Below are 23,748 nucleotides of genomic sequence, written 5' to 3' on the forward strand. Positions count from 1 at the left end.
AGGCCCTCTTGTATGCTGTGGAATGGAGGGACCAAGTTCGAACTTGTAGTAAAGATCCTTGCCGCTTGGCTTTGACTCTGGACTCTGGTGGTCTTCTTTGGGGAACAAACGTTCTGGGCATAACATTATTATGTAAGTACTGGTATCTTTCACTTTGCTTTTTGGCCTGCAAATCCTAAAATATTCATCATTTGTCCTTTTACAAAAAAGGTTTGCGGACCTTTGTCATGGGCTATAAACATTCCCATAGCTTAAGAAAAACCAGACTTCACTAAATTCATCTGGCATTGTCTTCTTTGTAGTTCCTGCCTACTCTATCTCCACTTCCTGTTTACTTTTAAACTAACCTTGTTTTTAAAGAGCAGTTTTAGGTTTCTGAGTATACTGAGTAGGAAGTTGAGAATGCTTATATGCCCCCTGTCCTCCTCCCACCTGCCAGTACCTTCCATTATTAACATCTTTACTAGTGTGGTACATTTGTAACAACTGTTAACACTGACACACTATGATTAAAATCTACAGTTTACATTAGGATTCACTCTATTATATAGCCTACAGATTTTGACAACATATAATGACACGTATCCACCATGTATCACAGGAAATAATTTCACTGTTCTAAACATCGCCTGTGCTTCTCTCCTCTTTCTTTCTCAGAACCCCTGGCAGCTACTGATCTTTTTACTCCAGTTTTTGCCTTTTCCAAAATGTCATTATAGTTGGAATCATATAGCATGTAGCCTTTTCAGGCTGGCTTCTCTCACTTAGCAATGTGCATTTAAGGTTTCTCCATGGCAAAATATAGATCCCTTGCTTAAAACCATTTCCTGTCTCCCTCTTCTCTGAGGGATGACATTCAAACTTGCCAGCACAGTTCTAGAACAGCAGTGACTTCACTTCCAGCTCATTGCAACTTTCCTCACATCATACCTCACCCACACCCTGTAACAGATGCATGTCATGACGAAGGCAGCTCATGTCTTCTCCTTCAACCACTAGGTGTCTGTCTCACAAACACCTACTCATCCTTCAAAGCTTAACTTTTAGCAGTCACTTCTACAAGGCTTTTCCACACATTTTCTTATCTTAGGATGTAATTTATCTACACCAGTGGTTCTCAAATTGTGGTCCCTACAACTACAGAAAGAGCATCACTTGGGAACCTGTCAGAAATACAAATTCTGGGTGCGGAGTTTCAGACCAGTCTGACCAACATGGAGAAACCCCATCTCTACTAAAAATACAAAATTAGCTGGGTGTGGTAGCACATGCCTGTAATCCCAGCTACTCGGGATGCTGAGGCAGGAGAATCATTTGAACCTGGGAGGCAGAGGTTGCGGTGAGGCGAGATCGCACCATTGCACTCCAGCCTGGGGAACAAGAGTGAAACTTCGTCTCAAAAAAAAAAAAGAAAGAAGAAAAAAAAAAGAAAAGAAATACAAATTCTGGCCAGGCGTGGTGGGTCACGCCTGTAATCTCAGCACTTTGGGAGGCTGAGGCACGCAATCACTTGAGGTCAGGAGTTTGAGACCAGCCAGGCCAACATAGTGAAACCCTGTCTCTACTAAAAATATAAAAATTAGCCAAGTGTGGTGGCGTACACCTGTAATCCCAGCTACTCGGGAGGCTGAGGCAGGATAACTGCTTAAACCCAGGAGGCGGAGTTTGCAGGGAGCTGAGATTGCACCACTGCACTCCAGCATGGGTGACAGAGCGAGACTCCATTTCAAAAAAACAGAAAAAAAAGCAGGGCACGATGGCTCACACCTGTAATCCCAGCACTTTGGGAGGCCAAGGAGGGTGGATCACCTGAGGTCAGAAGTTCAAGACCAGCCCAGTCAACATGGTGAAACCCCACCTCTACTAAATATACAAAAATTAGTCGGGCATGGTGACGGGTGCCTGTTATCCCAGCTACTCGGGAGGCTGACGCAGGAGAATCGCTTGAACCCAGGAGGTGGAGGTTGCAGTGAGTTGAGATCGTGCCATTGTGCTCCAGCCTGGGCAACAAGACTGGAACTTCATTTCAAAAAAAAAAAGAAAGAAATACAAAATTCTGTGCCACATTGGATCTACTAAATCAGATTCCAGGGATAGAACCTACGAACCTGAGTTTTAACAAGCCCTGCAAATGATTCTGATATGTGCTAAAATTGGAAAGTCAAGTTTCTCTTAGATATCTGACTTTGTTTCTTCACAGCAAACACTGCCTTTTCCTAGCGATTTCATTTTTTCATGAAAAATATCCACTTCATTTATATCCTTATCCCCTCTAAATACTAAGCCTTTTCCGACAGTATTTATATTCTTAATCCAAACATAACAAAAAAGTATTTTTTCTTATCTTCTGAATGTTTCAAGAGATTTGGCATATTTCATCCTACTAACACTGTAACAACGGTCCTTGTTCACGGGGTGGCGGTAATAGTGAACTGTGAACTCTTTCCAAACTCACTTTTTACAATTTGTCCTTTCAGTGTTTAAGATCATCTGGTGATCTTTACATCAGATACATTGCCTTTTCTTTCTTACTGTGATGACTTGAAATTGTCAGAATTTTTTTTCCTTTTTTTTGAGACAGAGTCCCGCTCTACAGCCCAGGCTGGAGTGCAGTAAGCAGCATGATCTCGGCTCGCTGAAACTTCTGCCTCTGGGATTTAAGCGATTCTGGCACCTCAGCCCCACGAGTAGCTGGGATTACAGGTGTGCACCACCATGCCTGGCTAATTTTTGTATTTTTAATAGAGACAGAGTTTCTCCATGTTGGTCAGGCTGGTCTTGAACTGCTGGCCTCAAGTGATCTGCCCGCCTCGGCATCCCAAAGTGCTGGGATTACAGGCGTGAGCCACTGGGCTAAATTGCCCTGGCCAAAATGTCACAATGAAGAACATTTTCTGGCTTCCTTCCCAAGGTGCCTTTGGTTTTTTGTTTTTGTTTTTGTTTTTTTTTGAGACGGAGTTTTGCTCTTGTTGCCTAGGCTGGAGTGCAATGGCACGATCTCGGCTCACTGCAACCTCCGCTTCCTGGGTTCAAGCGACTCTCCTGCCTCAGCCTCCCGAGTAGCTGGGATTACAGGTGCCCACCACCATGCCCGGCTAATTTTTGTATTTTTTAGTAGAGAGAGGGTTTTACCACATTGGCCAGGCTAGTCCTGAACTCCTGACATCAGGTCATCCGCCCACCTCAGCCTCCCAAAGTGCTGGGATTACAGGTGTGAGCCATGCCTTTGGTTTCTGACTGGCAACTGCCTAACTTTTGCAAACTGAGCACCCTAAAGTTTAGGGTGGCCTGTCTTAGAAGGCAGGATCCTGGTGAAAATGTATCCTAGTCAACACTTTGTTGAAAAATCTTTATTATGGCAAAATATACGTAACTTAAAATTTACCAATGGCATTAGTGTAATCACACTGTTGTATAACCATCACCACTATCCATCCCCAAAACTTTTGCATCATGCCAAACTGAAACTCTGTATCTATTAAATAATAACCCTCCACTCTCTTCCCCCAGCCCCTGGTAACCACCATCCTACTTTGTCTCCACAAAATTTGACTATTCTAGGTATTGCACACATGGAAGTGGAATCATGTAATATTTGTCATCTGGTGTCTAGCTTATTTCATTTACAATGTCTTCAGGGTTCATTCATGTTGTAGCACGTGTCAATTTCATGCCTGAATAATAGTCTTGTGTATGTATATACCACATCTTGTTTATCCACTCATTCATGGATGAGCATTTACATTGTGTCCACCTTCATTTTATTATGTATAATCTTGCTATAAACTTGGCGCTTAAGTATCTGTTCAAGCCTCTGCTTTCAATTATTATGTATATCCAGAAGTAAAACTGCATAATATAAGGTAATTCTATGTTTAAATTTTTGAAGAACCACCATACTGTCTTACACAGCAGCTGCATTGTACATTCCTATCACCAATAAACAAGGATTCCGCTTTCTGACATCCTTGCCAACACTTGCATGTACATATGTATGTATGTACGTACGTACTGAGACACAGTCTCAATCTGTCTCCCAGGCTGGAGTGTGGTCGCACAATCTCGGCTCACTGCAACCTCTGCCTCCCAGGTTTAAGCAATTCCCGTGCCTCAGCCTCCCAAGTAGCTGGGACTACAGGTTTGCATCACCATGCCAGGCTAATTTTTATATTTTTAGTAAAGATGGGGTTTCCCCATGTTGGCCAGGCTGGTCTCAAGCTCCTGACCTCAAGTGATCCGCCTGCCTCGGCCTCCCAAAGTGCCGGGATTACAAGTGTAAGCCACCACGCCTAGCCCTATTTTTTAAAATAAACATTCTAATAGGTGTTAAGTGGTATCTTACTGTGGTTGTGTATTTCCTTAGAGAGTAGTGATGGTAAGCATCTTTTTATGTGCTTAGGGGCCATTTCTTTATCTTTGGAGAAATAGCTATTTAGGTTCTTTGCTTGCTTTTTAAAAAATAGAGTTTTTTTTGGTTTTGTTTTTTGCTGGGTTGAAGGAGTTCCTTATATATTGTGGGTAGCAATCGCTTGTCAGATACACAATTTGCTAATATTTCCTCCCATTCTGGAGATTACCATTTCAATCTGTTGATGCACAAACGTTTTTAATTTTGATGAAGTTCGGTTTATTTTTGCTTTTGTTGCCTGTGCTTTTGGTGTCTTAGCCATGTAACCACTGCCTAATCTAATATCATGAAGATTTTCCTCTATGGCTTCTTCTAAGAGTTTTATAGTTTTAAATTCTCACATTTAAGCCTTTGACCCATTTTGAGCTAAAATTTTTTTGAGAGGGACTCTCGCACTGTCACCCGGGCTGGAGTGCAATGGTGTGATCTCAGCTCACTGCAACCTCCACCTCCTGGGTCCAAGCAATTCTCCTGCGTCAGCCTCCCGAGTAGCTGGGATTACAGGTGCCTGCCACTATGTCTGGCTAGTTTTTTGTATTTTTAGTAGAGATAGGGTTTCACTATGTTGGCCAGGCTGGTCTCGAACTCCTGACCTTGTGATCTGCCCACCTTGGCCTCCCAACGTGCTGGAATTACAGGTGTGAGCCACCACGCCCAGCTGAGTTAAATTTTACATATCGTATAAGGTAAGGCTCATACTCATTTTGTTGCATGACAGTATCCAGTTTTTCAACATCATTTGTTGAAAAGACTGTCCTTCCTTCATTGAGTGGTCTCTGTACCCTTGTCAAAAATCACTGGACTATATGTGAGGCCTTATATTGGGCTCTCCATTCTATCCCATTGGTCTACATGTCTTATGTCAGTATCACAGAGTTTAGATTACTGTAGCCTTGTACTAAGTTTTGAAATCAGAAAGTATGAGATCTCTAACTTTGTTCTTTTTACGGTTGTTTTGGCTTTTCATTGTGCCTTCAGATTCCATATGAATTTTAGGATAAGTAGTATTCTTTGACATATAACATGTCATGTTTTTATGTCGTTAAATCTAGAGCCCTTGTTTTGTTATTTTTACCATTTGTGTAAACATTATGGTAAAATGCTTTACCTAGTCCTCGTATTTAATCAATATTTAATGTTATATTTTTGGGTTTTCTATGGTTTCATGATAACTTCCAAATATTTATCTACAATATATTTTGGTGTTAAGTATGGCATAGAACCACCTTCTTGTTTATAATGGTAAATCAGTAGTCCTGATACATTTATGAAATAATCCCTATTTTCCTCCATTGATTTAACATGCTACTTTTATCATATGTGAAATCCATTTACAAGTTTGGATCTGTTTTTGTGGTCACAATTCTATCAATTTGTGTGCTCCTATACTACTACCACCACAATGTTCTAATCACTGTGGTTTTAATATATGTTACATATGGGAATGGAATCTCTGATGAATTTTTTTTCAGGAACAGTGATCCAAGAGTATGTAACATAATTTTTAAGTTTTTTTTTTTCTGAGATGGAGTCTCACTTGTTGCCCAGGCTTGAGTGTTGTGGCGCAATCTGGGCTCACTGCAAGCTCCGCCTCCTGGGTTCAAGCCATTCTCCTGCCTCAGCCTCCCGAGTAGCTGGAACTACAGGCGCCCAACACCACGCCCAGCTAATTTTTTGTATTTTTAGTAGAGACGGGGTTTCACCGTGTTAGCCAGGATGGTCTCGATCTCCTGACCTCACGGTCCGTCCACCTCGGCCTCCCAAAGTGCTGGGATTACAGGCGTGAGTCACCACGCCCAGCCAAAATCATTTTTATTGTTACATTTAACTTTTGATTTAGTAAGAAATGATGTCATATATCTTTCTATCCAGCACATGTGAAATCCCTTGATTATCAAATTAAGTTTTCATATTGTTAAATGAAATTTGTAATTTTCTACATTTTGTTTTACACATTTTCTCTTTTATTTATTTTACTAGGTTTGTAAATTTGGTATTGTAAATAATTCTTTTCTTTAAATTACATATTGATGTATTTGGAAGATTTTTTGCTTTTTAGCAACTGGATACTTTACTGAAATCACGAGTTCTAATTAATTTTTTGGCTGGTTTCCTTTCCTTTACATTATTTTAAAGTGATGAAGATAGGTCTGCTTTTCAATGCTAAACATTTCAGTCCATTTTCTCATCATTTTGCTTTAGAATAATGTTAAACAGTAGAGGTGATAGTAGGTGGCATCCCTATCTTGACCTGCCTTTAATTGTGTAACCATACATTAGCAACGTACCATCCAAAAATGAATTTAAGAAAATGATTCTATTTTTGTCATCACCAAAAATAATAAAAATACTCTGAAATTAACTTTTCAAAAGAAGTACAAAACTTATACCCTGAAAATGAGAAAATACAGCTGAAAGAAATTAAAAATATCTAAATAAAATGGAAAGACATCTTGTTCATGGATTAGCAGACAATATTGTTAAGATTCCAAGACTTCCCAAATTAATCCACAGATTCAGTGCAGTCCTTAATCAAAATCCCAGCTGGCTTCCTTGCAGAAATTGAAAGGCTACTCCTGAAATTCATATGAAAATGCCACTGACCCACAACATATTTGGAAAAGAAGGACAAAGCTGGAAGACTCACACTTTCTGATTTTAAAATTTACTACAAAGCTACAGTAATGAATCAAGTGTGACACTGGCATAAGGACAGACAAATAGAACAAGGGAATGGAATTGAGAATCCAGACATGGACCCTCTTATTTACACTGTATTTATTTTCGACATGGTACCAAAACAATTCAATAGGGAAGGAACAGATTTTTCAACCAATGATGTTGAAAGAAATGGGTACCTATATGTAAAAAATGAGGTTACACCCTTCTCGTACTATATAGGAAAACTAACTCAAAATGCATCAAAGGCCTAAACATGTAAGAGGTAAAGGTACTAAACTCTTGAAAGAAAACATACAGATAAATCTTTGTGGCTCTTGATTTGGCAACGTTTTCTTAAATATGACGCAAAACATACAAGCAAAGAAAAAAGCTAAATTGGACTCTATAAAAATTTAAAACCTTTATGCTTCAAAGGGTACTATCAAGAAAGTCAACAGACAACTACTGAATGGAGAAAATATTTTCAAATCACATATTGGATAAGGTACATCCATCTTGAATATTTAAAAACAAAACCTCCTACAAATAACTCAGTAATAAAAAAGATAGCTCAATTAAAAATGCTCAATGGATTTAAACAGACACTTACCTATAAAAGATATCCAAACAGTCAATGAGCACATGAAATGATGCTCAACATTAGTCATCAGGGAAACATGAATTAAAACCATGATGACTGACCACTTCATACTCACTGAGATGACAAAAATTTTAAATCCATATGTTCTGACCATGATATAAAGAAATCGAAACTCCTGCAGACTGCTGGCAGGACTGTACAATTGTTGAACCACTTTGACAAACAGTCTGGCAGTTTAGCAGTTTCACTCTTAGGTATGTAGTCAAGAAAAATGAAAAACTACACGCATACAAAAATTTGTAGATAAGTGTTCATAGCGACACCATTCATAACAGCCAACAAATGGAAACAACCCAAATGTCTCTCAAATGATATGGGCAAGTAAAACGTTGTATCTATATTACAGAATATTATTTGGTAATAAAAAGGAATGAAGTATTGATACATGTGATGACATAAGTGAATTTCAAAAACATAATAAATGAGTCAGTCATGGAACACTCCATATTGTATGAATCTGTTTATATGAAAAGTCCAGATAGGAAAATCTATAAAGACAGAAAGCAGATGAGTGGTTGCCTAGCACTGGAAATGCTGAATAAAGGGCTGGGCAACTGATAATGGATTGGATTTTTTTTTTTGGAGAGAGGAGATAATATGTTCTAAAACTGATTAAGGTGATGGTTATACAACTCTGAATACAGAAAAAAAAAACACTGAATTGCACAGTTAAAAGCCTACTTGTATAAGATGTGAATTATATCTCAATAAAGCTGTTACCAAAAAAAACCCCACCAGAACAAAAACAAGATATAATCAGGCCTGCTTGGTGCTCTTGGTCTTTGTGTCTCCTGAGTCTCTTTAAGTTTTGGACACTTTACATCCTCCCACCTCCTTATTATTTACACGATTAACTTGTTGAAGAGTCTAGGTCAGTTAATTATCTCACGTTCCTAATTTATTTTGCATGATTCCTTGTGTTGCTACGTAACTTGTTTTCTGGCAGGAATACTTTATAGGTAAATCTGTGTACTGTATCTTCCATACATATGTCTAGTTCCATGTGAAAGAGTTCCCTCTGAAACAACTCAAGTTCATTCTTTACCAATTTTTAATCTTACACAGTCATGCACTGCATAACATTTCGGTCAATTGACCGCATATAACAATGCTGGTCCCGTGAAATTATAAGGGAGCTAAAAATTCCTATCGTCTTAGTGATGTTGTAGCTGTTACAATGTCATACGGCAGTAAATTATTCATGTGTTTGTGACAATGCTGGTGTAAAAAAAAACTACTGTGTTGCCAGTAGTATAAAAGTGTAACACATACAATTATGTATAGTACATACTACTTGATAAAGATAACAAACAACTATGTTACTGGTTACGTATCTGCTACACTATACTTTTTATCATTATTTTAGATGTACTCCTTCCAGTTATTAAAAAAAAAAAAAAGTTAAATGTAAAACAGCCTCAGGCAGGTCCTTCAGCAGGTATTCCAGGCAAAGGCATTGTTATTATAGGAGGTGATAGCTATTTGTGTGTTATTGCCCCGAAGACCTTCCAGTGGAACCAACTGTAGAGGTGGAAGACACTGATATTGATTATCCTGACCCTGTGTAAGCCTAAGCTAACATGTGTGTCTGTGTCTTAGTTTTTAACAAAATAGTTGAGAAAGTAAAAAATAAAATAAAAATTTTTTAAATAGAAAAAAACCTAAAGGATAGAAAGAAAATATTTTTGTACACCTGTACAATGTGTTTGTGTTTTAAACAAAGTGTTAATATTACGAAGTCAAAAAGTTAAAAAAAAAAAACTAGAAAGTTTATAAAGTAAAAAGATTACAGTAAGCTAAGCTTAATTTGTTAGTGAAACAAATGTTTTTTCTAAATTTAGTGTAGTCTAAGTGCATACTGTTTATAAAATTTACTGTAGTGTGCACGTCTTAGAATTTCATTTACTCACTACTCACTCACTGACTCGCCCAGAGCAACTTCCAGTCCTGAAAGCTCCATTCATGGTAAGTGATCTATTCAGGTGTACCTGCCCTTTTTTTTTTTTTTTTGAGACAGTCTCACTCTGTGGCCCAGGCTGGAATGCAGGGTGCAATCTCGGCTCACTGCAATCTCTGCCTCACGGGTTAAAGCAATTCTCTTGCCTCAGCCTCCCGAGTAGCTGAGATTACAGACGTCCACCACCAGGCCCAGCTAATCTTTGTATTTTTAGTAAAAACGGGGTTTCACCATGTTGGCCAAGGTGGTCTCGAACTCCTGACCTCAGGTAATCACCTGCCTCAGCCTCCCAAAGTGCTGGGATTACAGGCATGAGCCACAAGCCTGGCTCAGGTGTACCCTTTTTAATCTGTTATATTGTATCTTTACTGCACATTTTATATGTTTAAATACACAAATACTTCACATTGTGTTACAACTGCCTAAGATATTCAGCATAGTAGATGCTGTACAGGATCATAGCCTACGAACAACAGGCTACATAATATAGCCTAGGCTGGCAGTAGGCTATATTACCTACGGTTATGTAAATACTCTACAATGTTTACACAAAAAGTCACCTAACAATACATTTCTCAGAATGTGGTCCTATTGTTAAGCAACGCATGACTGTACTGTTGAATTCAGTTTGCTACTATTTTGTTGAAGACTTTTGCATCTATATTTATCAAGGTATTAGTCAGTAGTTTTTTCACTGTGTCTTTGTCTAGCTTTGGTATCAGGGTAATGTAGGCCCCAAAGAGTAAGTCTGGAAGTGTTACTTCCCTTTCAATTTTTTCAAAGACTATGAGGAGGATGGGTGTTAATTCTTCAAATGTTTGATAGAATTCTAAAGTGAAGCTCTCTGGCTTTTCATTGTTGGGTTGTTGTTTTTTTTTTTTTTTTTTTTTTTAGTGATTGAATCTCCTTACTTATCATCGGCCTTTTCAGATTTTCTATTTCATCAGGATTCAGTCTTGGAAAGCTGTGTTTTTATAGGAACTTACTCATTTCTTCTATGTGATGCAATCTGTTGGCATGTAATTGTTGATAATATTGTCTTATAATCCTTTTTATTTCTGTGGTATTGCTTGCAAGATCCCTTCTTTCCTTTCTAATTTGAGTTATTCCAGTTTTCTCTTTTTTCTCCCTTCATCTAGCTAGTGATTTGTCAATTTTGTTGATACTTTCAAGGAACCAAATCAGCCAGGCTGTTGATTTTGATTTTGATCTCTCTTCCTTTTCAATGTAAGCATCTACAGCTACAAACTTCCCTGTTAACACTGCATCCTATAAATTTTGTTATGATGTGTTTTTTTGTTTCAAGGTATTTGCCAGTTTTCCTTGGGGTTTCTTCTTTGACCCAATGGTTCCTGTAGAGTGAGTTTTTAAATTTTCACATATTTGTGGATTTTATAGTTATCCTTCCTTGGTTTGAGGTTTCACTTCATTGTGATCAGAAATTTTGTAACAATGTCAGTCTTTGAAAATTTATTAAGACTTGTTTTGTGGCCAAACACGTAGTTTATCTGGAGGATGTTCCACGTACACTTGAGAAGAATGTATCATCTGCTGTTGTTGGGTGGAGTGTTCTGTGTATGTCTGACAGATCGAGTTAATTTATTATGTTGCTCAAGTCCTCCATTTCCTTACTTATATTCTGTCTGGTTATTCTATCTATTTCTGAAAGTAGGGTATTGAAGTTTCCTAGTATTATTATGTTACTATTTCTTCAATTCTGTCAATGTTTGCTTCACATTATTTTAGAAGTCTGATGTTTTGGGGCATAAATATTTCTCCTTTGTATCTTCTTAGTGAATTTACCTTTTTATCATTTATATAGTGTCCTTGTCTCTTGTAACAGTTTTTGACATAAAGTATATTTTGTCTTATATTAGTATTACTACTACTATTCTCTTCTGGTGACCACTGACAAGGATTGTCTTTTTCCATCCTTTCATTTTCAGCCTACTTGTGTCTTTAGATCTAAAATGAGTCCCTTGTAGACAGCATACAGTTGGGTGCTGGCTGTTTAAATCCAATCAGCCACTCTAATTAGTTTTTTGATTTCATCCATTTACATTTAAAGTAATTACTGATAAAGGAAGGACATACTTTTTTTTTTTTTTTTTTTTTTTTGAGACAAAGTTCCACTCTTGTTGCCCATGCTGGAGCACAATGGTGTGATCTCAGCTTACTGCAACCTCTGCCTCCTGGGTTCAAGCAATTCTCCTGCCTCAGCCTCCGGAGTAGCTGGGATTACAGGTGCCTGCCACCATACCCGGCTAATTTTTGTATTTTTAGTAGAGATGGGGTTTCACCATGTTGACCAGGCTGGTCTTGAACTTCTGACCTCAGGTGATCCACCCACCTCAGCCTCCCAAAGTGCTGGGATTACAGGCATGAGGCACCGTGCCAGGCCAGGAAAGACATACTATTACCATTTTGTTAATTTTTTCTGCATGTCTTGCAGCTTTTTTGTCCCTCCTTTCCTCTCTTACTGCCTTTGGGTTTCACTGATTTTTGTGTGTGTTACACGCTTAGATTCCCTTTTAATTTCCTTCTGTGTATATTCTATAAGTATTTTCTTTGCAATCAGTTATATAAAACATCTTAAAGTTATAACTATTTTACATCAATAATGTCAACTGAATACACTAACTGCACCATTATGGCTCCACAATCCCACTTCATGTTACTGATGTCACAATTCTTTTTTTTTGAGATGGAGTCTCACTCTGTTGCCCAGGCTGGAGTGCAATGGCACGATATCAGCTCACTGCAACCTCCACCTCCCAGGTTCAAGCAATTCTCCTGCTTCAGCCTCCCAAGTAGCTGGGATTACAGGCACGTATGACCATGCCTGGCTAATTTTTGTACTTTTAGTGGAGATGGGGTTTCACCATGTTGGCCAGGCTGGTCTCAAACTCCTGACCTCGGGTGATCCACCTACCTTAGCCTCCCAAAGTGCTGGGATTACAGGCGTCAGCCACCACACCAGGCCACAAATTATATCTTTATATGTTGTATTACCCCCAGCATAGACTTAGTTTTTTTTTTTTTTAAATACTTCTGTCTTTTACATTCTATGCAATAATTAAAAATCAACTTATATGTCAAGATTACAATAATATAGGCTACTTACTGTATTTGTCCATTTATTTGCCTTTAACACAGAATGTTATACTTTTATATGGCTTCATGTTGCTGTGTAGTGTGCTTTCATTTCAACCTGAAGGACTCTCTTCAGTATTTTTTATAGGGCAGGTGTAATAGTTACTGAACTCCTTCAACTATTATTTATCTGAGAAAGTCTTAAGGACAGTTTAGCTGAATATAGTACTCTTGGTTAACAGTTTTTTTTTTTTGCACTTAGAATGTACCACCCCACTGTCTGTTGGCCTGCAAGGTTTCTGCTGAGAAATCTGCTGAAATTCTTATAGAACTCCCTTGAACGAGACCAGCTGCTTTTCTCTTGTCAATTTCAAGATTATCTTTGTATTTTACTTTTGACAATTTGATTATAATGTATCTTAGAGTTGGGTGTCTTTGGAATTGTCCTCTCTGGAGTTCCGTGAGCTTCCTGAATTTGTATGCCCAATCCTTTCCTCAAAAAAGGGCAAGTTTGGGACGTTTTCAGCCATTATTTCCACAAATAAGCTCTCTCCCCCTTCTTCTCTCTTCTCATTCCAAGACTTACATTATGCATATACTGGTTCACTTGATGATCTCCCATAAGTCCCTTAGACTGTCGTTACTTTTCTTCATTTTTTTCTCTTTGCTCCTCTAACATAATTTTATTATTACGTTAGAACTTTTTGTAGACACGGGGTCTCATTATGTTGACCAGGCTGGTCTTGAACACCTGGCTTCAAGTGACCCTCCTGCCTTGGCTTCCCAAAGCACTGAAATTACAGGTGTAAGCCACTGTGCCCAGCCTCTGACTTAATTTTAGATGATCTGTCTTCAAATGTGTTGATGTCTTCTGCGTAATCAAGTCTGCTGTTGACTTTTATAGTTCAGATATTGTATTCTCCAGCTCCAGAATTTATTTGGTTCCTTCTTATAATTTGTATCTTCTAGTTTACACTGTCACTTTGTTCTTGCATCATTTTCCTGACTTTGCTTAGTTTTTTGTGTTCTCTTAAGTTTTTAAATTATCTGTCACAGTTTTTAAGTCATCTGTCACAAAGTTCAGAGATCTGCATTTCTTTAGGGTGAGTTTCTGAAGCTTTGTTTTCTTCTTTGACTTGATCAATGTCCCTGCTCCTTTGTATGCCTTCTGATCCTTTTTCAATGGGTATTTGGGCATTTGAAAAAACAGAAAACAAACACCTTTCTGAGTCTTCACAACTGGCTTCATACAGGGAAACACTTTCATGAATCAGCCCAGTTAGAGGTTTCAGGACCACCCAAATTTTTCTGAGACATTTGTCTTCTCTGGGCTTCTATGTGTGTTTTTGACAGTCTTAATTTCCCTAGCAACTTATTGCTGTTCCCTCGCAGAAACCCATTAATCTCTGTGTCCCTCAGACCTCTCCCAGCAGAAGTGCAGATCTCTGCAGCTCTTATGTGCTGCAACAATCACTTCTGTTTCCTGCAGCTCCCAAACTATGCTACTGTTGTGGGAAGGGAGGGACCCTGAACAGAGGGACTGGCTGAAGCCATGGCAGAACATAAAGCCATAGTGAAGATTTCATAGATATTTATTAGTTCCCCAAATTAACACTTTTATAATTTCTTATGGCTGTCTTTACTGCAATCTCTGAACATAAATTGTGACGATTTCACAATTGTGAAGTGACACCTATCACTTCCCCAATCAATACCCTTGTGTTTTCCTATGCTTGTCTTTAATCTCTTAATCCCATCATCTCTTTTGTAAGCTGAGGAGGATGTATGTTGCCTCAGGACCCTGTGATAATTGCGTTAACTGCACAAATTGTTTGTAGAGCATGTGTGTTTGAACAATATGAAATCTGGGCACCTTGAAAAAAGAAAAGGATAACAGCAATGTTCAGGGAACAAGGGAGATAACCTTCAACTCTGACTGCCAGTGAGCTGGGCAGAACAGAGTCATATTTCTCTTCTTTCACAAGCAAAGAGGAGAAATATCGCAAAAGTCTTTTTCTCAGTCAGGAACATCCCTGAGAAAGAGAATGCGCCCCTGAGGGTAGGCCTCTGAAATGGCCGCTTTGGGGGCAGCTGTCTTTTACAGTCGAAGCCGAAGGGATGAAATAAGCCCTGGTCTCCTGTAGCGCTCCCAGGCTTATTAGGACGAGGAAATTCCCGCCTAATAAATTTTGCTCAGACCGGTTGTCTGCTCTCAAACCCTGTCTCTTGATAAGATGTTATCAATGAAAATGCGTGCCCGAAACTTCATTAGCAATTTTAATTTCGCCCTGTCCTGTGGTCCTGTGATCTAGCCTTGCCTCCATTTGCTTCGTGATATTTTATTACCTTGTGAAGCATGTGATCTCTGTGACCCATACCCTTATTCGTGCACTCCCTCCCCTTTTGAAAATCGCTGATAAAAACTTGCCAGCGTTTTACGGCTCAGGGAGCATCATGGAACCTGCCGACATGTGATGTCTTCCCTGGACACCCAGCTTTAAAATTTCTCTTTTGTACTCTTTCCATTTATTTCGTCAGACCAGCCGACGCTTAGGGAAATAGAAAAGAACCCACGTTGAATATCGGGGGTGGGGGTTTCCCCGATATGCTACCATTCCCTTCAGCACTCTGAGTGAGATGAGATGCAAACCAGTCCTGTGGGCAGACTTTGGATAAGCCAAAATATTGAACACGCAGTCCACTATTTCGTTTTTGTCCCAAGGGAGAAGGCAGGGGATAGGAAATTTCCTCCTGGTTGCACTGCACTATACTGGGAGGGGAACACACATGCAAAATGCCACAAACTTTTCCACTCCTTCTGAAGGAGTCCCTTCTTTTTAATGTTTTAGCCTGAGTGCTGTAGCTTCTCAACTGGTCTCTACAATTCTCACGAACATGTCCTTGTCATTACATTGAAATTAACTGGTGTTTCCATGAAGGAATAGGGCCTGAAACTACCTACTCCAACATATTGATGATGTTAGTCCTATAGCCTAATTTTACAATCATTAGTTATAACACATATTACCTTCCACCTCAGGTTGTACTGAATTTTTCTATCTCAGTTTCTTTGATAATAGCTCACCCTTATGTTACTGAATCACACAAGAAAATCAGTCTTATAAGGTATACCCAGTATATCAGATTTACTCCTCAATGGCTTTAGTTGTTTTTAAATATTAAATCCATCCTTAAACAAGTTATAACTGTGATCAAATATACAAAAAAACCCTGTCAGAAGTTTCCAAAGGTAATTTCTGAAGAGATTACTTTGCTAAAATATTTTGAGTTATACTAGTATTCTTAGAATAAATATAATGCCTGCCCAAGTGGTTAACAGAGTCCTATAACAAAAAAAAAAAAAGATTTTAAGATAAGGTTACATTATTTAAAATCACAAATTTTACATCTTCCTAAACAGATGTGAATACCTCCTTGTGATGCCCACACGTATTTAATTAATCTGGTACTACTTACTCTTCTATTATTATATTTAAAAGTTTATTTATACACCTTAAAATTGTTCTACCTTTATGAATATATAGTAATTAAGTTGAAAACAATATTTTAACTAAAAGGATCTAGGTTCAACAGAAACTATAAATCCTGAACATGTCAACAGACAACTTTTATTTAGAGACGTTAAAATGAATCCTGAGAAATACGTGTGCTAAATATTATTCTCTTATGTTATTAGACTAATATAAAAACACAGTATTACAAGATCGCGATTCCATTATTTTTCTTCAGACAGGGTCTCACTCTGTTGCCCAGGCTGGAGTACAGTGGTACAATCACAGCTCACTGCAGCCTCGACCTCCCCAGGTTTGGGTGATCTTCCCACCTCAGCCTCCGAGGGAACTGGGGTTACAGGCGCGTGCCACCACGCCTGGTTAATTTTTGTATTTTTTGTAGATATGGGGTACTGCCATGTTGCCAAAGCTGACCTCAAACTCCTAGGCTCAAGCTATCCTCCGACTTCAACCTCCCAAAGGGCAAGGATTACAGGTATGAGACACCGTGCCCAGCCCTCATCTAGTTCTAACAAATAAAATTTCTCTGCAGAACTTTAATACTGCAGGCCTTCCTAATTAGCAGTTACTTCTAAAATAAGGCTAGATTTAGCGAAATAATTGATGTAGGTGCTAAGAGACAGAATTCTAAACAAAGGTGTATTTGTGTTCTATTGCTGCCATAACAAATACCACAAACTTAACATTTAAACAACACAAATTCATTATTTTACACTTTTGTAGGTTCAAAAGTCTAATACGGGTCTCAGCCAGCCAAAATCAATGTATATTCAGAGCTGTGTTCCTTTCCGGAGGCTAAGGGAGGATTCATTTCCTTACTTATTCAAGTTGCATGCAGAATCCAGTTTGCTGCAGTTAGAGCACTGAGATTTGTATGTCCTTTGTGACTGTCAGCAGAGGGCAATTCCCAGCTTCTAGAAGGTATCTGATGGCCGGGCACGGTGGCTCACACCAGTAATCCCAGGACTTTGGGAGGCCAAGGTGGGCAGATCACAAGGTCAAGAGTTTGAGACTATCCTGGCTGACACAGTGAAAACCCGTCTCTACTAAAAATACAAAAATTAGCTGAGTGTGGTGGTGCACACCTGTAGTCCCAGCTACTTGGGAGACTGAGGCAGGAGAATCACTTGAACCCGGGAGGCAGAGGTTGCAGTGAGCCAAGATGGCACCACTGCACTACAGCCTGGCGACAGAGTAAAACTCCATCTCAAAAAAAATAAATAAATAAAGATTATCTGAATTCCATGTCTTATGGCCCTCTTTCTCCATCTTCAAAAGCCAGCAAGAGTGGGGTGAGTCTCTGGCCTACTCTTCTGAATCCTTCTGGTTTAAAGAGTTTATGTGATTACTAAGACCACTCACATAATCCTGGATAATCTCCCTATTTTAAGGTCAGCTGATTAGCAACTTTAATTCCCTTTTGCCATGTGCTATGGTTTGAACGTTTGTTTCCTCCAAAAGTCATGTTGAAACTTAATTCCCAATATGACAGTATTGATAAGTGGGGCCTTTAAGAAGTGACTGGGTCCGGGCACGGTGGCCCACATCTGTAATGACAACATTTTGGGAGGCCAAGGCAGGAGGAATGCTTGAAGCTAGGAGTTCAAGATCATCCTGTGCAACGAAGCGAGGTCTGATCTCTATACAAATTTTTAAAAAATTAGCTGGGCAGGCCGGGCGTGGTGGCTCAAGCCTGTAATTCCAGCACGTTGGGAGGCCGAGACGGGCGGATCACGAGGTCAGGAGATCGAGACCATCCTGGCTAACACAGTGAAACCCTGTCTCTACTAAAAAATACAAAAAAACTAGCCAGGCGAGGTGGCGGGCATCTGTAGTCCCAGCTATTTGGGAGGCTGAGGCAGGAGAATGGCGTAAACCCGGGAGGTGGAGCTTGCAGTAAGCTGAGATCCTACCACTGCATTCCAGCCTGGGCGACAGAGCGAGACTCCGTCTCAAAAGAAAAAAGAAAAAAATTAGCTGGGCAAAGTGGTATATACCTGTAGTCCCTACTCAAAGGGACGAGGCAGGAAGACTGCTTGAGGCTAGGAGTTTGGGGGCTGCAGTAAGCAATGACTGGGCCACTGCACTCCAGCCTAGGTGACACGAAAGCTTTTTAAAAAAAAGGTGACCGGGTTATGAGGGATGCCCTCATGAAAGGACTAATTCATCCAAGGGTTAATGGATTATCATGGGAATTGGACTGGTGGCTTTATAAAAGGGAGAGAGACCTTAGCTAGCACACTCAGCCCCCAGCCATGTGATACCCTGCATCACCTCTGGACTCTGCAGGAGACCAGGAAGAAAGGCCTCATCAGAGGCAGCCCCTCAAATTTGTTCGTTTTTTTTTCTTTTGAAACAATCTTGCTCTGTTGCCCAGGATGGAGTGCAGTGGTGCAATATCAGCTCACTGCAACCTCCACCTCCCAGATTCAAGCGTTTCTCCTGCTTCAGCCTCCCAAGTAACTGAGATTACAGGCACATGCCATGATGCCCACCTATTTTTTGTATTTTTAGTAGAGACAGGGTTGCCCATTGCACCATGTTGCCCAGGCTGGTCTCGAACTCCCGACCTCAGGTGAACGGCCCACCTTGAACTCCCAAAGTGCTGGGATTACAGGCATGAGCCACCGTGCCTGGCCCTGGCTTTTCCCTTTTTTAATCTTCATATATTCTGAGTCACATATTTCAAATTAAAAAACAAACCTTTACACACTTCTCCTGAATATCATTTCTCTGGGAAGCGAATTTGAGTTGTGGTTTTTTACCATCCATTCCAGATTCTTCATGTTTCACTTTGCTAAGATGATGATCCGAAATCCAGTCCATGAAGACAGTTAAAAGTTCATAAACTTGCCCATTAAGTGGTACCTATATGTCAAAAATTAAATCATTCATTTCAGTTCACAACTTCATAAAACTTCAAAGACAAGTCTTAAATTTGGTAAATAATTAAAGAATAATTTGACTAAAGTAATTCACTAAAATGTGTTAAGGACAGAGCTTCTCCAAACAAAAGAAATTCAAAATCAAAGTTTCCCAACTTGCCTGGTGCTGTGGCTCAAGCCTGCAATCCCAGCACTTTGGGAGGCTGAGGTGCGTGGATCACCTGAAGTTCCCTAGAAGTTCGAGACCAGCCTGGCCAACATGGCGAAACCTGTCTTTACTAAAAATACAAAAATTAGCTGGGCATGGTGGTACATGCCTGTAATCCCAGTTACTTGGAAGGCTGGGGCAGGAGAATCACTTGAATCCAGGAGGTGGAGGCTGCAGTGAGCCGAGATTGCACCACTGCACACCGGTCTGGGAAAAAGAGCAAGACTCTATCTCAAAAAAGAAAAAACAATAACAAAAAAAACCAAACAAACACAAAAACCTCCCCATCTAATATTAAAAACATGTTAAATGATGACTGAGAGAAGGCAAGAAAAGTCATCATAATTAGGAAGTTAAAATAACTTGCACCTTATTACTAAAAGAAAACTTTTCATAAAAATTCTTTATCCAAGTTTGATAAGATGGAAGAAAAGGAAAATTAGCCTTAACTCAAGAGCATGAACCTACCACAATTAAAAGACTAAAAAAAATTAAAGGTTTCCAGAGCTAAAGAATTTCCACTATGAAACTTCCTATCTTTTTATTCTCACAAAAATTGTTACTTTGTCTTTCCAGTATATCATTCAATACACATATGAACTTTTTTCCCCGAGAAATCTTGTCCTCTGAGAGTCTACCAAAATGAAAAGTAAAATAACAAAGTAATTTATAAATTTAATTAGACTAATTTTAAGTATTATTACAAAACACATTTCTAATTTAATTCAATTTTTTAAAAATAAGATACCACTACATATATCCACCTTAAGCAGGGAACTATGTTAAATTTATTTATTTTTTTAATCTGCAGGCCAGGCATGGTGGCTCACGCCTATAATCCCAGCACTTTGGGAGGCAGAGGCAGCTGGATCACCTGAGGTCAGGAGATCGAGACCAGCCTAGCCAACATGGTGAAACCCTGTCTCTACTAAAAATACAAAAAATAGCCAGGTGTGGTGGTGGGTGCCTGTAATCCCATTTCTTCAGGAGGCTTGAACCCAGAAGGCAGAGGCTGCAGTGAGCCAAGGCTGTGCTACTGCACTCCAGCCTGGGTGACAGAGTGAGACCCCCATCTCAAAAAAAAAATAAAATTAAAAATATTAATAAATTAAAAAATAAAAAAACAAAAAAATTCAAAGACAGAGAAATATAAAAGCAAATTAATAAAAAGGCAACATTAAGTCAATGGCAATCCACAAAATCAGAATGAATAAAGACAAAATGATAAATAGTAGCATTAGTGCATTATTCTGAAGAGCAATTTTTCACTTTCTCAATTTTTTTCAAATAGAAACTAACTCCCTTTAGATGAAAACTTCAATTATCTTCAATCCCTGAATATAAAATCTGTACCTTTTCAATTTACTCCAATTTTCTCAATTTATAAAGAACTAGAAAATTTATCAAAATATCTGAATGATCAAAGCCCATAATAAGATACTACTACACACCCACTGGAAGGGTCAAAATGAACAAAACTGAAAACACCAAATGTTGACAAGGTTGTGGAGCAACCAAAACTTTGATACACTGTTAATGGGAGTATAAAACAGTACAACCAATTTGGAAAACTGTCAGTTTCTTAAAAACATACATCTACCTTTATCTACTTTATGACCCAGAGATTGTAGTCCTGGTATATACCCAAAACAAATGAAAACATATATCCATAAAAACCCTGCACATCAATATTCGTAGCAGCTTTATTTATTGCAGACAAAAACTAGAAAAAGCCCAGGTGTCTATCAACAGAAGAATGAAGGAACAAACTCTGATACATTAATACAATGAAAAACTACTGAGCAATAGTAGGGAACAAACTAGTGATACACTCATAATTATGCTGACAAAAGCCTTACACAAACAAGTACACACAACACAATTCCACTGACCAAATGTCTCACACAGGCAAAACTAATTTCTGCAAAACTTCTGGCAGAAAAGAAGGACCAGGAAAGGACATGAGAGAACTTCCTAAGATAGTTGAAAGTTCTATATTCTAGTACAGTGGAAATATTCTACATTTGGTTGTAGGCAACATAAATATTTATCAAAATTAATCAAACTTTACGCTACAGGATTTGTGCGTTATGTTACCACATGTAATTTATATCTCAAATTTTACAAATTCTTAGGGAAAAAAAGATACATGGAAATCCATTCAGGGATGGGTTGCAGTCTTGACTGAAAAATAGCAAATGCTTGTGGAGTGTCAAAACATACTAAGCAATAAAGCCACAAATGAAGTGTCAATGATACTGTACCTGAAACACTGCCAAAATATAATAGTTTTTGCAAATGAAAGTATATTTTAAATATTCTTGAGATATTTCCCTATTAAGAAAGTATTATGGTGAATCCTTTCTCTTTTCAAAGAGAAAAGATTAAAGCACAAGAGAAATCTTCCTGGCTTTCCATTGGAGAAATTTTCAATCATATCATACCTTGTAAGTTTTTGAAACTGGTGCTTTTTCTTGTTTTAAACTTTTCATTTCATGAACAGCATGGGAACTTCCTTTCAATCTCTGTATTGTCATAAACTCGTACTTCCTCTGCAACAGTACATATGCATGAATTAAAGGACAACTGTATCAAAATGAGTAAACTCAAAGGCAATCATCTAAAAATATACTTATGTCTGTAAAGAACAGGCAACTTACCTGTAAATTATCTAAACGAGCTTGAACTCTTTTCGCCTGAATGTCCATCTTCCTGTTTTCCTCACTTGCTTCATTCAACTAAAGGGTAGAAAAAGTTAGATATTTCAATCTAAACCTTCAACTGGTTTCATACTAAAGGTTCTCAATCTACTTTTCCCTAAAATATTAATGATTCGTAAGATAATGTACTTTATCTTATGAAAAATGTACAAGACACCAGATGTCTTAAAAGCATATACATATATTTTAGTGGAAAATGCTTTTATTAATAAGTAAATTGTTATTAGAACTATAACATATATAAAGAAAAGTATAAAATCCTAAGTATGCAGTATAATGAGCTATAACTGGGATTGCATTACTGGGATTATGTGTGTGTGTGTGTGTGTGTGCATATACTGATATGTATATGTATGGAAGAACTGACATATTTACCATATTGAGTCTTCCTATACATGAACATATCTTCAATTTATTTAGGTTTTATTTTCTTTTAATAATGTTTTGTAGTTTTCAGTAGTGATGTCTTGCACATCTCCCTTTAGATTTACTCCTGGGTATCCAATTACTTTTTTATGTTACTTATGGTATCTTACAATAAAATTTATGATATATATACACCATGAATAGAATACTATGTGGCCATAGAAAAGAATGAAATCATGTCTTTTGCAGCAACATGGATGGAGTTGGAGGTCATTAATCCTAAGTGAAATAACTTAGAAACAGAAAATTAAATACTGTATGTTCTCACTTATAAGTCAAAGATAAACAACGGGTACACACATACGGACATAAACATGGAAATAACAGATACTGGGGACTCCAAAAGGGAAAGGGGGAGAAGGGTAGGTGTGGAAAATTAACCTATTGGGTACAATGTTCACTATTTGAGTGAAGAGTACATTTTAGAAGCCCAGACCTCACTGTTAGACAATATATCCACGTAACAAAGCTGCACATGTACCCTCTGAATCTAAAATAATTTTCTTAAAAAATGAAAAGTAGCTTTTTGAAAAAATAAAAAAACAAACAAACCGTGAGCTAGACTAAGAAAAAAAGAAGAGGTTGAGTGCAGTAGCTCACACCTGTAATCCCAGCACTTTGGGAGGGTGAGGCAGGAGGATCACTTGAGCCCAGTTCAACACCAGCCTCAGCAACACAGTAAGACCTCATCTCTACAACAAAATTTAAAAATTAACCAGAGGTGGTGGCGCATGCCTGCAGTCCCAGCTACTAAGCAGGCTGAGGTAGAAGGGTGGTTTAAGTCCTGGAGGTTAAGGTTACAGCAAGCCGTGGTGATGCCACTGCACTTCAGCCTGGGAAACAGATGGAGACAGTCAAAACAAAAAAAAACATAGAGAAAGAAAGAAAAGGAAGAGAAGAAATAGTACCAAGAGAAGGAAGGGAAGAAAAGAGAAAAGGAAAGCAGGGGGAGGGGAGGGGAGGAAGGGAAGAAGAAGAAAGAAAAATAAGAAAAGAAAAAAGGAGAAAAAACCCAAATAGATAAAATCGGAAACAAAAAAGGAGACATTACAAGTGGTACCACAGAAATACAAGGATCACTAGAGACTACAGAGATCATTATGAAAGAACTATATGCCAACAAACTGGAAAACCCAGAGGAAATGGATAAATTCCTAGGCACATAAAACCTACCAAGACTGAATCAAGAATAGAAA

General features: G+C 38.5%; 1 protein-coding gene across 4 annotated transcripts in view; it reads right to left on the minus strand.

The window, feature by feature from the left end:
• Nucleotides 1-23,748, minus strand: part of CCDC138 (coiled-coil domain containing 138) — a 96,956-nt gene that overhangs the window by 53,521 nt on the left and 19,687 nt on the right. For all 4 annotated transcript variants that reach the window (XM_011980542.1, XM_011980540.1, XM_011980539.1 and 1 more), the window contains exons 8-10: nucleotides 22,067-22,144; nucleotides 21,851-21,958; nucleotides 19,017-19,181 (exon numbers count right to left, since the gene is read on the minus strand). In XM_011980542.1, coding sequence (XP_011835932.1) covers nucleotides 19,017-19,181; nucleotides 21,851-21,958; nucleotides 22,067-22,144 — 351 coding nt within the window. The remainder of the gene's footprint in view (nucleotides 1-19,016; nucleotides 19,182-21,850; nucleotides 21,959-22,066; nucleotides 22,145-23,748) is intronic.

The sequence above is a fragment of the Mandrillus leucophaeus genome, unplaced genomic scaffold, assembly GCF_000951045.1.
Source record: "Mandrillus leucophaeus isolate KB7577 unplaced genomic scaffold, Mleu.le_1.0 Scaffold214, whole genome shotgun sequence".
Taxonomy (NCBI): Eukaryota; Metazoa; Chordata; class Mammalia; order Primates; family Cercopithecidae; genus Mandrillus; species Mandrillus leucophaeus.